Here is a 19,070-nt window from a genome sequence, read left to right as displayed (position 1 = left end):
GAGCGATTGCGCTCAAAAAGTCATCGCGCGCTATGGTCCGGTGCTCCGAAAAGCATGATATTCGGCTATTTTTTCCGATGGGATAGCTCGTGAGTATCACTGTGAATTATCATGAATTTGAGTGAATTCGGCACGCTCTCCATATTGGTGGGGTAAAAAAGTGACCTTTACTTGGCAAATTTCCGAGTTCAGTTCGTAAATATTTACATAATTAAACTTGGAGTACATGACATTCACATTTGGAGGTGGCAAAAACCTAATAAGAACAAATGCTGTTGACCGCATGATTCTATGTGGCGTAGTTTTTTTATTATAATTCAATGACACGTTTTCTGGGACACCCTGTAGATAGAGACATAAAGTCTCCTGGCTTTGAGGAAAAGAGTGAAAGCAGTGCATATTTCCTACGTCTTGGATACCTCCATCAAGGTTCGTAGTGTTTGTTAGAATGAAAATTGTATATTGGTCGATTTTATGATGGTTCAATTATAGATTATTTTCCTCTCTTGTTGTTTACGTGTCGCCGCGTGTTCCTCTGTTCTTCAGCGTTAAGTCTGTGCTATTTCGCCTTTGATAGATTTATTAGCTATTATTTCTTTATGTGTTGGATGGTGCGCAGGTTTGGCTCTGTATTAATTGTAGCTGTTGATTGTGTTGTTTCTCATTATTTCCTTACGTCTATGCTGTTCACTTAATAAGAAATCAAAAGTTGAGTAATGTTGGAATATGAAACTGAGATTCCCTATTGCGCTCGAACTGTTATGACAGATATTCACGCTATTGCAATGATGGTTCTCACGTATAGGAATATTAGACTTTTTATAATACAACTTGTAAAATGATTGTAATCGCATTGATTAAGAATATCTTCTTTGTAGTGGTATATATTTTATTTCCTATTGTGTTCTTGTGCCATGGTCTTCCAGGGTCTATGCTGTTCACATTTAAGTACCTACATCTATCGGCACCCGTCTTGAACAAATCAGGGCAAATATCATTAGATCTGGTTGTTGGCTAGGAGCGTGCTATGTGGTGAAGTTCATTTTTAACATGTCTACTTTCTGATGAGTTTGATTTTTTCTTCTGATTTTCTGAATGATAGATTACTCTGTTGTTTTGATTAGGAATATCTTCTTTGTAGTGGTATAGATTTTATTTCCTCTTGTGTTTGTGTCGTTCTTTGTTCTGTTTGTTGGCTAGGACCGTGGTATGTGGTGAAGTTCATTTTTAACATGTCTATTTTCTGATGAGTTAGATTTTTTCTTCCGATTTTCTAAATGATAGATTACTCTGTTGTTTTGATTAGGAATATCTTCTTTCTAGTGGTATAGATTTTATTTCCTCTTGTGTTCGTGTCGTTCTTTGCTCTGTTTGTTGGCTAGGAGCGTGCTATGTGGTGAAGTTCATTTTTAACATGTCTATTTTCTAATGAGTTTGATTTTTTCTTTTGATTTTCTGAATGATAGATTACTATGTTGTTTTGGTTAGGAATATCTTCTTTGTAGTGGTATAGATTTTATTTCCTCTTGTGTTCGTGTCCCATAGTCTTCCAGGGTCTCTGCTGTTCACAGTTCATTACATAAAACTATCAGAACTTCCCTCTATCGCACTGATGGTTCTCACGTATAGGAATATTAGACTTTTTATAACACAACTTATAATTTTGTTTATAATCATATTGATTAAGAATATCTTCTTTGATTAAATGTGTTGATCGTTTCTCGTTTTGATATGGTGTAGCTATTATTTCCCTACATGTTGGATGATTTGTTCTATATTAATGCTATGTGTTGATTCGAATTATTTCCTTATGTATGCGCTATTCACTTCAATAGAAATTGATTAATTAAATTTGTGTCATATTGGAATATTAAACTTAGCTTCCATATCATGCTCCAAATTACTTACGTCTATCAGGTTATCACATCTCAGACTTTTTATAATAAAACTTGTAATTTTGATTGTAATCGTATTGATTAAGAACATCTTCTTTGATTAAATGTGTTATCCCTTCTGATTAATTGAAAACTTGTACTAATGAAAAATATTGTGTTTGATTTGTGATACCTATTCAATGCTATTGTATCAGATTTTTGGTTAAGTTTTTCCCATTCACGCAGAGTCATAACATAATTCCTGACACTAATGATTTTAATAAATATATTTTCACTTGTACTTTTGTGTATGGCTATCCTTTGCATGTAAACAGCCTACTGCACACCTGTTGTAGCTGAAAAAAAAAATTACGATTCAAGTCGGCTCAGGCTGAAAAATGACGAAAGTCGGCGGCCCAGGCTGGGGGGTAAACGCGCACGCAGCCCTCCGGCCACGCGCCGCCCAAAACAGCAGCCCTCCACTCGAGCGCCGCCCACCTGTTGTACCGGAAAAAAATTGTGAAGTCGGCCCAAGTGGAAAAATGACGAAAGAAGTCGACCCAGGCTGAAGGGTAAGCGCGCACGCAGCCCTCAGGTCACGCTCCGCCCACCACAGCAGCCCTCCACCCGAGCGCCGCCCCTGTTAAAGGTCGTGAAGGTTTTTCGGCTGGGTTTTTCTCCTTCACCTGATTGGCATCACAATTGGCACAATTCCCAGCACAATTGGCTTTAATAAATATATCTAAACTTGATTGGCATTGATAAATATATTTTCACTTGTACTTTTTGTGTATGACCCTTCTTTGCATGTCTCTGCATGTTATAATCGCGCGGCCAAACCCTCCGCACACGCGCACGCAGGGAAAAATAGGCGCAGGGCTCAGGGGCAGGGGTGCCGTAGTTTCTCACCCATGCTCCTTCTGACCACCCTCCTACTACTAATCTCGCCTCACACGGCTGGAGTCGTTTCCCTCAGGCGGGGATTGTGCTTCGATAAGAATTTTAGTCGAGGTAACTAAATTTGGATTTCTGCAGCTGTATGCTCGGTCCGAGATATAGTGTACGCAGGAGAGTCAATTAGGGGTAGAGGAAGCCCCCCCCCCCTTCCCCCTCTTCCCAGGTTGTATCTCATTAGATCAACATGAGGGCACAGGTGGGGTTGCAAATGGCTACGGGGTAAGCTGTATGGGACCGCATAACTTTAATTGCCGCTGAGCACCTTTATTAAATAGCAGGCACCAGAGGTTTGCACTTGTGACTCCCACTCACTCATGCCCACTCATCTCCCGCTGAGCTCCAAGTTTGCACACACACACACGTCATGGTCAGGTCTCCGTTTGCTCGCCTATGCTCTGTTCAATTTTCACAATGAGCATGTGCGGGCATGCACTTCAAGTGAATTTTGCAAAGTATGAATATGGGAAACATATCCATCGAGAATGCCACGTTCATCCGTGTAGCAGCTGTATGAGCTTTGGTCCTGACAATGCCCCTTGCACTTGGTCTTGCGCTACCACTGTAACTGTTCGGCATTCTAGTGGGGCTTGGTGGACTAATATGATCATCAGGATGATGGTGTGAAAAAGGACTTGGTGGTCCTCGTCCAGCTAAAATGGACAGCGGATGCACTTCCGACTGATTCGCCGTCACTCAGATCAGCCTCGTATTTGCTGACGCATGCGCAACTCGTCCGGCACATGGAGCACGAGCGATCACATTCATGAATCACTTTCACCCAGGTGTGGTAGCCACCGAGAATGCTATACAAACCAATTCACTCCGTTTACCTGACCTTACGTTTTTAACGGCAGGGATAGATTACTAAGCTTCGTGTTTCAGATTTCTCTCGATCCGTCTTTTTTACTTTTCGTAGAAAGCGGTAACTATGTATCGTACCTTAGCTTCTTGCTCGTGTCTCTGACGTTGCTTTCTTAACCCACGTTTTGTCGCAGCTGTTCAAGATGCTGGACACACGAGATCTCGGTTGTGGTGTTGGAGGTGGAGTGAATTCACGACAGGCACTTCTGCAGGCTGGCGTAGTACTGATCGCTGACGGCTTCGGTAACTCCGTGAGACAAGGTGAGGAACTTGCAACACAATGCAAAACAACTTTATTTGCGACCTTGGAGAATGGGGAGTTTCATCGCCACAGGCGATACTCTACCCCATTGCTGGATGGAATGGGGGGAATAAAATAACTAGCCCCTTCACAATAACGATCGAAGTCCCTATGTAACCCAATGCACGCGTTCCCGAAGTAACCCAATGCACGCGTTCACACTGAACGTCAAAAATTTGTTTCTATACTCAGAACAACAACAACAACAGCAGCAGCAGATATATTCCGATGATGAAGTGGGGAGGTTTTCCACTTTAGGAGTGGAACTCGGAACTCTGTTCAGAAATATGACAAAAAAATTCACCGCAGAAATGCATGAAAGAGATGGTGCGTCCGCATCTGGATTCTCGCTCTGTCGCAGACCGACCGCGGATGTTGACCCTGGGACACGCGCAACCTAGGTACAAACCTCGACTGCCCACGCTGACCTCTATGCCAGAGCACGGGCTCGGGCATACCCTAAAGTGCGAACCCGGCCCCTCGCCACTGGGCAGGGCCGTGCTAGTAAAGTCTTCTTTTTGCGAGTCTGGACAGGGCCCGTACATTTCCGGTTCCAGACGAGGCTCGAGCGTTTATAACCCCACTTTTTGCTAGCCACGGTCATCTTTGACAGCCCTCTACGCTAGGCCGACTTAGGCCGGGCCGGATTGTCTTTACTCGGGCCGGAAAACGTGGAAATTATTCTTGCTTGTGCCGAGCCCGGGCTAGGTGTGGAGCACTTGGGCCGGGTAGTTAAATTAAAGGAAGAGCGGGCTCGGGCAGAGCCTATAAGAATGCGACCCGACCAGTACTCTACTCTATTCTACGTGAATGCGCATGCGGAGCTCTGCTCAGAGTAGACGGGGCCGCTTTGTAGTTACTGTTTCTTCCAATTTGTCAACAACAGAGAAGTGTCACCTTCTGTGCCTGTTTGCATAAAGCTGTTTGAGATCGGTCTCACACCTGAGTTCGATCTCAAACTCGTACGAGCGGACTCAGGTTTGGGACCGACAAAGTATGTACTTATGGTCTGAGCTGGATACATGAAGCAAATTTGAGAGCAAGGTTGATATTGTGCCTGAGCACGCCCTCTTGTAGCATTCTCAGATTATGAGACAGGAAACTACATCTCGTCTTTATCTTAGCGATGCCACTCAGCGGTTGAACGGCGGTGACGCGGAACCCAAATTAGACCGGAAAATATAAGTATCAATTAATACATAAATAATTTAAAATCCATTTGGAAAACCCCCCGCTGTTGTATCAAGCGGTGCACTAAACAAAAAACACCGAATCGATGGGATCTATCGCCATTTTGAAAAGCTGAGCTGTGTATGCCTTGTGCAGATGAAACGATGCTACGAATATTTCGCACTGCACATATTCGCAACACAGTGGTATTTTGCCTTACCTCAAAAAAATTGACGCGACTGACACTAAGAGGCGAGGGACAACGACTGTTATTACTACAAGAAGTATACAATCTCTAAGGGTCACAGAAGTAGCCCGCTCCGACATCCAAGCTGTATGCGAGCGCATGACGTAATTCGAGCTCGCCATTTGCCGTGCTGCTCATCTGAAGTTCGGTCTCACATGAGTATGAGACGAGAATGGTCTCACAATGGTTTCGTCTTGGCCTCAGATGTGAGACTTCACTCATCTGACTACGAACTCTCCGTGAGATCGTACTAATCTCAGCATTGTATTATGCAAACGACCTCATGTGTGCATATCGTCTTCTATCCTTTCGCAACGACTAGACCTATCGAAAACGAGACGATCTAATTGCAACTTTCGATTGAGTGGTAGTACAGAGTTGTTTAGAGTTGTATAGTAAGTGGGACAGAGGAACCCACAGTCAGGTTGCGTTTCTTGACTTGATGTTCTGTTCTAGTCATCTCTTTTACAGACCGCCTGTTTTCTGTGGTGCATGCCTCCGCCACAGTCACCGCACGCTATAACCAAGGGGATGAACGTGTAGTATATTTCTATTGTCGGGAAAAACTCACGTGACCTCTAGCGTTGGGCCAATCGTTGGACGACGGTTGGGTAGCTTTTTTGCTTTGCTTTTTTCTGTCTCCCTGGGTGACCTGCGACGCTGGCGGTGCTTTCCCTTTCTCATCTGTTCTCTACCCTCTCCCCCGCTTTGGCGGTTCTGGGTGGTTGCGGATTTTCGTTCGCGTCGAGTGAAATAAATAAAATGAGGAAGCGTTGACTGTTTCTGTTACACAAACTTCTTTATTTTTCGAGATACATATTTCCAAATCAGAAACTGCAGTCTGCTGCAGCTGTGCAAAACATGAACATGATATGAACATTGTTTCTGAAGTTCGAATGATATGCCGAAGTAAATTCGCATTCACTGATAGCTGATGTCTCACGTGGAAGATTTCACAGTAGAACAACAGTATATTGGCTGCACAGGCACAAACACTCAGAGATCCGGCATGACAGAGAGCATGTCCATATTCGTTTGCTGCTTGTGTAGGCGCCTGGTTGACCCGCCACAAAGGAACTATGTGCTATGCAGAAAGATGATGCTCCAACCACTCTGAGTGGCTTATCCATTCTACTGTATCCATGCAGATGCAATCCTGAAGCAGATATGGGTTGAGGGCTTATACCTGAACAAGAAAGATAGGGAGCAGAAACGTGAAAACCAAAAATTCTACCTGCCAAAATGCTGCGTATATGCCACAGGTGTGGCGCTACGCTATGCTAAGAGGCAGAATGGAATAGGAACTGACTTACCTGTCATCGAGTGGGTAGCGGAAAAACGCAGTATTCGTTCTTCATGGATCGTTGTTACACCAAGCAAGCGAAGCAGACCTGCCTTCCAGTTATCTATCACTGAATTGACTTGCAGAAGTATCCATGAGGCACCGAGCTTTTCAGAGTCGGTATCGACAAAGTGTTAGGGAAGGACACTAAAAACCATCCAAAGCGGTACCGGCATAGATGCTTTGCTTGCGTCCCTGCTGCACCCAACACATTACAAAACTTTGCGGAGAGTTGCTCCGGCACCGCCGACACCGTGTCGCCGGCGTGAGCGCGCCAAGGAAAGTTCATAATTTCAACCCAACCAATGAGCACTCGGCATCAGGAGCCAATGGGCTCGTGACGGTTGAGAACTCGCGCTTCGACGAAAAAATTATGACGTTTCGTGACGTTTGATGACGTGAAATGCTCGCAGCGCCTCACTTTAGTCCACAAGTGAACTCGCGACTTTCATCCCCTTGATAGAGACCTGTGCGCCGCCGCGCCGCGCCGCCGCCTCCGCCATTTCTCCGTGCGCTGACGCCGCCGCTGGCGCCATCCCGGCGCGCCGATATCCCCCGCGCGTTCTGTGTTCCGATCGGTTCCGCTGGGGAGCGGGAACCTCAAAGTGGTTTCGCGCACTTCTGCCGGTCTTGGCCAGGCTCCCACAGCTCCCCATAGAGCCCATAGTTTGAGATAATTCAGGCAACACTGGACATGCAACCAATGAAAATGAACTATGATGCCTACCTTTCGGCCAATCAGGAGTCTCTCAGTTTGGCTCGCCTTTCGGCCAGGTACTGGCTACCATTGGCTTTGACTTTTACTGGTTTTCATGCCCGACGCTTGTTATTCCGTATTCCAGAACAAAGGCAAATTTTTGACAAAATACACATTTATTTGAAACATCGTACTGATTCAATAGTCTGACACAAATATTCACCGTGCCTACAGAGTCCAAATCGTTGCGTTCGTTGACCAAGTTCGAACTCGAAAAACACACACACACTCTACTCCCAGAAGTGAGCGACGCTCACACGAGTGCACGCGATTTCACGGTTGGCAATCTCCTTTCGTTGGTTGCAGTGCGAAGGTTTCAACGAAGCGGGCAATGCTTGTCGCACGGACACCGAATCCTGTCTCCGTTGTGACTGCATTTGAAAATGCGACGGCGCTCACAAGTGTTCCTCAGGCGTGAGCTCACCACTGCATTCCAGTTCTGAACTCGAGAGACTGTTCGTACGTAGCATACTTGTGTCGGGAAACATCACAACACGCGCTGAGTCACTTTCACACACGAACAAATCTGGGACTTCTCTTTGAACAATGCCATCATACCGTGGTGTCAACTGACATCGTCGAGACGCGAGACACCGCTGCCACTTCTCTCCCTTCTCTTCTCGTAACTGCCCGCCAGACAGGCAGCCCGCGAAAGAATGCTCTTTTGAAACTTTGCCAACCAATAGCGGAGCGCGCAATGTCCTTCGGCCAATGGATATCAACTATGATGCCTGACGGAGTAATACCACGTGTTTATGACGTGCAAACATTTTTTTAGAGCCGCGAAGAGGGGGAGCTGTGGGGGCCTGTCTTGGCCTCGCGAGTATTGAACTGTCTCGGCATCAGAAACTGGATCTCCGTTTTTGAAGCGCGTGTCGTTGTTCTCTGTTGATAAGAATTCAAGTGCATTTAAAACGAGCGCGTTGTGGCGTTATTCTGGCATCTTAGTTTTGCAAGACGATGACAAGAACAGCAAGATTGGCTCTGATTTCTTCTGCGACGAGTGCCTGACAAACGCAAAAGAGAAGGATGGAGATAAGCCTTTCGATAAGTGAGTATCTTGGTAGATGAAAATATTCTCAGCGTTGCTGAACGAATGCAAAACATTGGTAAAAGGAGACGTGTAGAAAACGCTCCAGCTTTGTGGCTCTTGTACTGTCATTATAATGATTGTTGTTTTCATTCATTCGTGATAGTATAAGGTGATCCCCATGAACACCGCGAAGGGGCCAAGGGGGCCGTTGGCCGGGTTGTTTTTTGTGCATGACAACTATGCCCTCAGTAAAAATTCCCTCTGGGGGTACAACGCGTGTACAACCATGTTACTGTGCACAGAGTACGAGCTTTCACAGCTTGTTCTAGTCAAAACGTGATCGAAGTAGATCTATTGTTTGTGATAAACTTGTTACGGTTAGACCTTCTTTCTTTTTTTTTTTTCAAACAAAAAGTGGAACCTTTTTAGGATGTGCCTTCGACTGTAGTCTAGACAGTATACAACTCGCGGGCCACCAGCGCTTGCGTACGCTTGTGGACGGCTTACGCGTTTACGCCCTCGCGCCGCTGACGCCACCGCCGGTCAAAGTGGCATCGGCGCACAGGTTTACCTTGATATAACAACTCCACGATGACTACGCCAGCAGGTGTCCACGTACACGTACTTCCGTCGGAAGGGCTGCGGCCGTCGCGCAAACACGTCGCACAGTACACAGTTCACGTAGTACAACGGAGATCAGTGGTCTCTCTCTCAAGGCAGTCTTTGACATGTTCAGTTGTATCGCTGTCCATCTGCTATGTCCTTGTTATCCTTCCCCCCTTCTCTCTCTCTCTCTCTCTACCTATACACAAAGGCGATTCAAGGAACAGGGGCTGCCATTAGCGCTGCCCTTCGCGTCCTTGCGATATCGGCCAGCGTACACCGCTACATAATCGCCACAAACCCAAACATACGCCGCGATGATAACAGCAGCTGATGGCAATACAATACAGAGTCAACAGTTCATGGCACGCGGACACCCCTGCAGCACAATTGGGACCATAGGAATCATAAGGAGAGGCTACAAGCAAAGGCATGAGGACGAAAAAGGGAGAGAGGAGTTGAACGGAGGGACTTTCCTTCTCAATGGCAAAGCGCGGGCTTCGCCATATTGTAGTTGCCGAAGCCGACCGGAAGTGCATCAGCGCCAGATAACCAAGCCAATCCAAGAAAAACAATAACAAAAATGGCAGCTGGTGCAGGTACGTATTCGTTTTTCTGCCTCCTGAATGTGCTTCTCCAAATATTGTACGCTGCAATGTCATGCTAGCCTTTTATGCCAGGTCTCGTATACCTGTTTCAACCGCAGGTTGTGCTAGCATGACAAATAATGTCTGTAAACACGTATGCTGCGTAATTTCTTATGGGGATGGAACGTCAATACTCAGAAATTTTCCGTGCATGTTACCGATATAACTTGGTCTGCGCAAGAAGTTCAGATATTGTAAGCCACTCTGTCATATTGAAAGATGCATGAACGGTGATCTGGGTTGATATGTGTCCTCCATTGAGCTGGGCGTTCTTCACTAAGCAGACACACAGACACAGCAAAATCGGAGGCCTTAAAGGTGATAAGTGCTGTCGTAGTTGTAGAATAAATTCTGAGTAAACGTAGGACGCTTTGTGCCTGAATATTAAAGGATAATTTGCACATGTAACGAACATGACAGGTTGAACTCGTTTATTGGTCTTGTCGTGGCCTCCGCCTCACCGGTTCATGAAGAGCACTTGTTTTGTCAGCTTACTCATGATGTAGGCCTTCTGGGATTTCCCAGTTATCTTGCGAGACAGTTCCTGCAGCCTCAATAGCAGGAACCGCTTCATGATCACTTTCACCAGTGAGATATGTTCGGGCTCAGAGCCGTAGTGGTCCAGCAGATGTCCTTGATCTATGTAGTGGACTTTATGTTCGAGTTATGCTACATTGTTCATGACAATGTGATTAACCAAAACAAACTTCTACTCAATTCATTTTGACTTGAACGAATTTCACTGCACGTATGTGCATGTAGAGACAGAATGGCGTAAATGCAGGCTAGCTGGTGAATAAATTCCGTGATAGGCAAGCCTGAGCGATGGGCAAGACACGTAAACAAACACAAACATGAAGCCTTCGTGTTTGTGTTTGTTTACGTGTCTTGCCCATCGCTCAGGCATGCCTATCATGGAAGTGCATGTAGAGACTGTGTTTTTTAAATCTGTTGCTTTCGCGCTCTCATTTTCACAATTTTTTAAATCTTAATTTCACAGGCTCTGGACACTGCAGTCATATCCTCTGGAATGACATGAATGTGGCACCGTGCCTCGCAGACAGGTGAAAGTGTTTCATCACCTTCAGAAAAAAGTATCGCCAGAGTGTGGAGCCAAGCATTAATAGTAAAGCTTTGTACCACAGTACAACTAAATAGTTTTCAGTACTTTGTTATTCATTGTGATACATATTTCTTAATAACTTACACTTAGTAACTGCAACAGCCAGTATCCAGCACTTCTTGTTGGAGCTAAGCAGTAATTCGACTAGTGGACTGCACTTTACAACAGAGTGAATAACCCTGTGCACCATGGTGTGTTTGAGCTGACCATAAGTTTCAGCTAATGTGACGTTCGACTGGAAGAGCATTCACTGCACAACGCTCGAAATTGAGGTATTGGTTTTGAACTTACACGTTAGTTACACCTCAGTCATAGCTATTGCACATCTATGACATTAGTACATTTCTGGAACTGTTACTTACTTGTACTATAATACAAACTTGCAACATATTTACTTGTACTTGATTATTACTGCCTACTCCTGCCAGACGTGACAAGATGTAATTATGTAAGTAAGTAAGAAAACAAATGTAAGTAATTATTTTCTTGGGAGGCATCGTGTGTGTACACGGCCTCATTCTACCTCCAAGATTGCTTTTATGTGTCTTGTTATTGGAAGGCCATACCACTTTTTGCATATGAAATAAATTGTAATGTACGATATCTTGTTCAAGTGTCATTCCTTCATATTTCATGGTCACGTGTAGAATAAACATAACGGACCCCCTACCAGTTCCAAACGCTGGCAATACCCCGAAAAAGTGTATTCAACCATCAGCATCACAAAATGTAATTAATATACTACCGTGCTGCTGTCCTGTTTCCAGGAGAAAATAGTGGGGATAGCACCTGGCTTCAGCCATTTCTTCTTGTAGCTAAAGTAAAAGCATGAGGGCTCGAAATGTTTGGAACATATCCTTTGAGTCTGAGAAGGGTGAAAAGATTGCTCAGATACGATTTGAAGCCACTGTCTCAAAAGGATGGGGTCATGGTGGGGAAACCTGCAACATTGGCAGAAGTAACACCTATGTGGATGTGTCTGGCATTCCTTTCCTTAAGTGATCTGGGGTAGCCGGCCCTCGTGATGAGGGCTACAATCTCCATTTTTTTCTTTCAATTATCATCATCATCAAGACCTATGGCACCTTAACAATTCCCATCGCCTATGAATAGAAATAATGATTTGATTATTTCTATGTACAACAACAACAACAACTTTATTTTGGCTTTGGAGAGTAGGGGGAGCTTCATCGCACCAGGCGATACTCTACCCCATTGCTGGTGGGAAAGTGGGGAATAAAATAACGAGCCCCTTCACAATAACGATCGAAGTCCGATGGTGGTCCGACCGGTTACATAAAAATGGGAGGTTCACGAACACGTGGACGAAACGGGACAACAGGCAAAAATCGGCAAGCATAGCGAAAGATAAGGAGGTTAGTGGTTACGTAAACTTGCTTGCCGATTCTTGCCTGTTGTCCCGTTTCGTCCACGTGTTCGTGAACCTCCCATTTTTATGTAACTGGTCTGGAACCTAGATCACTACGTTCACATAATTCCCTCCACACTCTAACAAAGCGGCCATTCACTCCGGCCGTAGAAACCCGTGCGGACCCTTTCTTCCCTCCGGGCTGTTGACCCACAATTCGCATGAACCTTTAAACACGTCACACCTAACCCTTTAAATACCATGCCAATGATGAGGACGGTGCCCAGAAGAAGAACAGTCTCTGTTCGAAATATCGGCGGCTTCTGTCCTGAGGCAACTCCCTTCCTACATCTCTACCGGTTCGCTGGATTTCTACCCACCTAAATAAGAAGGTGTAACATATGTCACAGGAATTTTGTGCCAGTTATGCAGTAAAACTAGTATGCTTGAGGCGCCACATATTCTCCTGGTGATGTGAAGGAAGGAAGCTTCAATCTTTCGAAATGTAAATGAGTGCTGTGGTGTCTTGCATTGTAACAGCATCTAGGCACTCTTTCCTGTGGGCTTTCGAGTGAAGATGCATATATATTAGAATCATTTGTAATGATGCTGATAACAACACTCTTAATTACATCAGAATTTGCGTTTGACTTGATTGATCACCAGCTTCTATTAATGAAACTAGAGAGATATGGCATACGAGGTGTAACACGCAACCTAATTGAGAGCTATCTCAGCTGCCGGGCTCAATACGTTTCAATTGGCAATACACGCTCTGTTGAACGTTCTCTATCTCTAGGCGTCCCACTGGGTTCCATATTGGGGCCCTTCTTATTCTTAGTTTTCATAAACGACCTCCTTTACGCCGACGACACAAACATTTTTTTTGAATGTAACTCACTTAATGCTCTTTTTGACAAAGCAAATTCCACTCTGGAAAGATGCACGTACTGGTTGTCTACGAACAAACTTGTCCCTAACATTACGAAGTCAAACTATGTCCTTTTCACAACGCCCTCTGTGCCCATTAACATCGACGGCCTCAATGTTATGCTTTCAAACTTTAGCCTTGCTCGTGCCTCATCAACAAAATTTCTAGGCGTCACACCTCATGAGCATTTATCATGGCGCCATCATGTAACCGAAGTCATGCGCAAAGTGCTATCGGTGATCCATGCATTATCAAGAGCTAGAACTCTCTTTTCGATTCGGACACTACTACTCATTTATAGGTCATTGATTGAGTCACACATCATGTATGCACTAGAAATATATGGGTTAAGTTACCCAACACAGTTACAGCCTATTTTCCTGTTACAAAAGAGAGCACTACGAGTAATTCTTTCTCTTCCGGTCTGTGAGAGTGTCACGTTTGCATTTGATGCGTTGAGTATATTGGATGTATACAAGCTTACCCAGCTGAGGCTATGTATACTATTATTTAATGTTATCCATGGACATCCGCATGTACAAAATGTTGACCTCTCATTTTATTCGTTCGGCTCGTTATTTGTTACGGAAAGATGAGTATATCCTCAACGCTCCCACTCCACGAACAAACTTTATGCTACATTCAATTTCTTACCAGGGCCCCAAAATATGGAACACCCTCCCCTATGGTGTACGTGCAATGCGAACCCTTAGTGGATTCAAGCGGCTACTTAATGGGTACCTATATAATGGTACTATACAATAATAATCTTTAGAGAAGGTGTCCTTTTATAACGTCTGGGTTGTGCTGAATGTATAGGCATGTTTTGCATATTTATTGATATGCAAGCCAGTGTCAGTTTCTTAGCCATGTAATGACCTTTTGTAAAAACATTAATGCAGTTTTTCGTTCATGAGTATCCTTTGTTATAATCTTTGTAGTCTTTGTATCTTCTCTTTTTTTCGTTTTTTTTATTTATTGTTTTCCACAAGACAATTTCTTATATAATGCTAATGCTGTCTAGCTTACAGGGACTGCTTTACAGGCTTGCCCTCGCAGTCTTCTTGAAACCATGTATCTTGTACTTTCTTCCAAAATAAAACAAAATGAAACCGAAACTGAAATTTGGGACGGTAGTATGCCCATATTGCGTTGATCCTTCATTCACTCTGTGCATTTAGGGGTGGAGTGTGAGTCAAGGCGAGGTGAGCTAGTACGAAATGGGAGTACCTGTTCCTATCAGGTAATATACAGGACATGTCAAAAAGGAAGAACCGTGGGCACTTACCACATACCTGTACTGGTGTAAGGAGAACAAAGTTGCAACATAATTGAAAGTACAGTGAAGTGAAGTGTATATTAGAAGTGGCCATTGGTTTGGTTCATGCAGTATTACTACAATTTCTACTGTTCTATACTCATTGCTCGAACTCAGCTATTTAGAACACATTGAAGACAGACACAACGGAACGAAATTACAGGCATTTGGGCATTCATGATAAATAGAGGCATGGTTGCAATGTGGATGTGAATGCAAATGTATAGAATAAATCTTGTGACCTGATTACACAGGGACATGTTTTTTTTTTATTCTTAAGATTTGCTTTACAGCATATGGGACTACACAACAAGTGCACAGATCACACCAGTGCAAAGCTGGAGTGTCGTTGACATCCGTGTTGCCACCATGTCATGACATCAGTGTCATGACATCACTGATGTCATGACAGCTATCAACAATGCATAGCATGAGAAATTTGCCAGGAAATCTTGCAAAAATTGAGCATGCCTGTGTTCCCAGATCACGTGATCTGTCATACATCTGCAGTCGCATCATAATGATACCCATGATTTAGCACAGGCGATACAAATGTCAATCTGCCACGTGGTGACTGTCCTCAGCATAGCTGCGTTCCAGACAGATCGATGTACTTGTGCGCTGCAGTACAAGGTGGAAAAACAGCATTACCAATAACAACAGGTCCCTGTGATCTACATATATTTCACGGTACTGGTAATTGTGTTACTGGGTCTCTTTGCACAGGCTCAGGCACACCCTACATGTCCTTCCATCACAGTTCCGTTTTTCATGAACTCGATTTGTTCGTTATGTGTAACAGATATCATTTCCGGTATTCAATCACTCTTCATGTCCAATGTACAGCAGTAATTTCTACTGTTCAGTGTTGGTACTTTCTGTGCAGTAATAGTGTCAGCTAGTGGCTCTGCTTCTCATGCTAAACTGCTCAATAGAATTCCGCTCTGTTGCACTATCAATGCATTGGAGTTGTGTCTCCATGCACAATGTAGTAAATATTTCTTTTTTCCATAGCACGAGGCACGGGACAAACATCTGTACTTCACAACTAATAGTTGATATCCGTAATAACAATAATCCTTGTGGAAATGCGTAACAAGTTTTATTGATTTAATGCAAAAAAACAACAACTCAAAAGCATGAGGTACAGGCACTGCTGTGCCCATCACAGATAATTTGGAAGAAACGAAACAAAGTGTTGGGCATACACAGTGCTGCTCACACAGTGAAGGGGAACATTGTGTGATTCATGGTTATGGGCTTGTATTAGCAGTAATCGCATCCAAGAAATATGTTGCTTTGATAAAGTCTGCAGCCAGGATTCTTGTGTTTTGTCTCTTGAGGTGGCAGTCTACAAAGCCACATCTACTGTTAGCAGATGACAAATGTGAGCATAAAAGCAACTAGCTGTCACCTTGAATATTTTCTAGTATTACTATTCTATTGCTATTACTACTATTACTATTCTAATAATATTAATTTTCTAATATTACGGTATATAACCATTGCAGAAATGTTGGTTGTTGGCATATTTGCCCACCCCTTCTGGTGTGGTGTGCTGGAAATGGTAGAGCACACATTTTAGCTACACTAGTACTTACATGTGCGTCCTTATAAAATTTTGAGACCTTCACTTCTCTGTGGATTGTCTCCTGAACCGGCAAGGTGAAACCTGCTCACAATTTTGCACGCAGCATCTGCACACTCCTGACAGTGGTATCGACATTATGACTACATAGGCTGCTTGACACTCGTGTTGTGTTTATATGCCCCTGTGAAGGCTCTCATTTGTCCATACAAATTCGTTGACACAAAACACTGCTCGCAATATTTCCTTGTATGCCTCTGTGGGATATTTCTCCTGTACTTTTATCGAATAAACGAGCCTGATATCCTAAAGACACGCTTGTTTGTCAAAATTTCTCCCAGTCGGCATATACAGCAGCACCCTGCATTGAAGCCGATAAGCATAGCCAGATCTCACCAGCACAAAATTGTGCCAAGAAACATGCTCATAGCGATTTCCAAAAAACATACAACACAATAGTGCTTTCCTATGGGGCTTGCATCGTTCAGGGCAAGGAAATCAAGCTTCCAAGGGGAACTAGAGCTTCCTCCATATGGTGCCCTTTCCAGAGTCAGATCTGAAATATTGTACTTTGTAAATGCACTGGGACATCCAATATATAACTCCAGGTACCCTCTCAATGCTACTATTTTGGAATGTCACTCATAGCATTTCAAAGGCGAGCTACGTGCTTGATACTTGCGCCTTTACATGCTGTGTAACATGTACCATACACCGCTGTACAGCTGTAACACATGGAGGTATAACTGCTCCATGGAACCCCCTCCTCCCCCTCCCTCTTGTGACCTCCGTTTAGTTTAGATGACAAACATGATGGATGCATTTTTAACAGGAAACACTTTAGTCTTTAATATCTAGGTACACAAAGCTCATTCACAAGTACCGGCGATAACTGTAGTGTGCAGCAAGTCGTTAAATGTATCAATCAGAACCAGCAACGGTAGCACAGCACCAACTATTGTTAGTGATGTATAACAGAGGCACTAGGGGCTGTATTAAAAGTACCACGCACAATCAGCGTCGTTTTTGTTGCTGTAGGTAACAGCTGTTTGTGCACGACTTCCTGTCAGCTTTGGATCGGAAAGTGACTTGTGTCTAGGTGCCAATGTTGACATCACTAACGTTGACGATGTTGGTCCTAAATTAGGAGAGCGGATTTCAAAATTCCACTTCATACCGATCATAGGCGCCGACTGCGGGGGGGCGCGGGGGCCCTTGCCCCCCCCCCCCCCCCCCCGGAACATGAACTGGGGGGGGGGGGCGCCGCCTCCCCCGGGAAGTCCCGCTAAGAGACTGACACCAACCTTTGGGGCTCGGCGCGCCCAGGTCAAAAGAGCGAAGAGACACCAACCCCAAAAATGCACCTTGCAATTTGTAAAATATGTATCCGCCCACCATACTCATTATCACAGTAGAACGTGAGGCGAAGTAACACAGAGGATGACACAACACATAGTCTGAATTTCGCCCAAAGCAATCAGATCAATGAAACGAAGCAGTCGAAAAGGTACCAGCAGCTGCCAGTGAGGTGTAACGGTAGGATCTTCGGAACGCATATCCGTTGGCAGCGGGTTCAGCTCCCGCTGCTCCATTTCATTGACCATATTCATAATATTGCGTGCATTTCCGGTCAAACACCGAGGATTCAATGCATTTTGTTCCTTTTGCACTCAGTTTTCAAAGGCGTAATGCCTTCAGTTGTGCTCATGTTCACTGTTTACTTTTTTTTATTTATTTTTTTCTGTTCTTCCTTCCTCTTATTTCTATACCAGTTCTGCATACATCATAGGATCCCGCGAGAGCGTGTGATTCTTCAGCATTAGTTTTGTGTTCTTCATTTCTCTTTTGCTTTTCTTTCCTCCTTTTTGTTTTATTTTGCTTTCTTCTTTTCTTTGCCTTTTTTGTCTTCCCCCTGTCACTTTGCTTTTGGAATAACAAGCCGACATGCATCTGGCTTACCTTTCCTTTCTTTTTTTTTTCTTAATAAACATATCCCTCCTCCCCGCCAGAGTACTTACATCGCGGTACGCCCTTGCCCCCCCCCCCCAATTTTTGACGCTTTTTATGTTTGGTAGTATGCTGTTCCATTCATTTACACTTCATTTCACTATTTGCATAGGACTGATTTAAACTAGGGTTGGGGTACTTCAAAGCCGGTCTACCGCGGAACAGCTGTGCATTAGCCTTGCGAGAAACAACCCAAAAATAGTTTTTGCTGGACACTGTTGCCTAGTTTTCAAGTGTTATATATATTTTTAAAAAATCTGTATATACTTAGCTGGGACACCCTGTATATTACATAAGGTAATATTACTGATTTGGGGCACAAATATGTGCAGCTGTGTCTAGTGCGTGCCTTGCTATTACATGTGTATTATTCTTGTGCATTTTTTTTTCATCTTTTCATTGTTTGCATGTATTATGTTTTTATGTATTTCGTGTATTATGTTTGTCTGCTGTTTTTACCTTTGCATTTGTTTTCATGGTTCTAATCTTTGTATGTCACACGGAAGACCCTTTAACCGGGATACTTTTCCCTACCATCTGTATAAATTGCACTATTCATTAAGCGTTGTAAAGTTTAAATAAATTCAAATTCAAATACATGGGAGTTATCTCATCGCTAGGCCGCCCGGTTTACGTCGTGTGAACAGCGAACGAAGTGAGACTATGAGGGCAAATATTGATTGGAGTGCAACAACATTCGCCTTGCGAACGCTTCCAGTAGCTTTACAAGTCAAAACTTACCTGTATTTCACCGAAAAATTTCCGGCGAAGCGCAGATTAGGCCTATGCGTTGTGCACACAAACTCCATGGAGGCCGCCATGGGCCTCACGGTAGCCGGGTTAGACCAGCGGGGTGGTTGTTCGTGATTGGCTGACGAAGTACTCACGTGATCAACTTAAACCATACGTCACTAAACCAGTGGCTAAATGGGACTGGTGAAT

The 19,070-nt window shown here is 44.1% G+C and overlaps 1 protein-coding gene across 1 annotated transcript in view; it reads left to right on the top strand.

The window, feature by feature from the left end:
- LOC135385395 (complement C3-like) overlaps positions 1 to 19,070 on the top strand; it is a 178,998-nt gene that overhangs the window by 59,978 nt on the left and 99,950 nt on the right. Inside the window, exon 15 of the mRNA XM_064614685.1 lies at positions 3,827 to 3,953. Coding sequence (XP_064470755.1) covers positions 3,827 to 3,953 — 127 coding nt within the window. The remainder of the gene's footprint in view (positions 1 to 3,826; positions 3,954 to 19,070) is intronic.

Source organism: Ornithodoros turicata, chromosome 2, assembly GCF_037126465.1.
Source record: "Ornithodoros turicata isolate Travis chromosome 2, ASM3712646v1, whole genome shotgun sequence".
NCBI classification, from domain to species: domain Eukaryota; kingdom Metazoa; phylum Arthropoda; class Arachnida; order Ixodida; family Argasidae; genus Ornithodoros; species Ornithodoros turicata.
The sequence above is the reverse complement of the archived record's forward strand: the minus strand, read 5'-3'. Positions and strand labels throughout refer to the sequence as shown.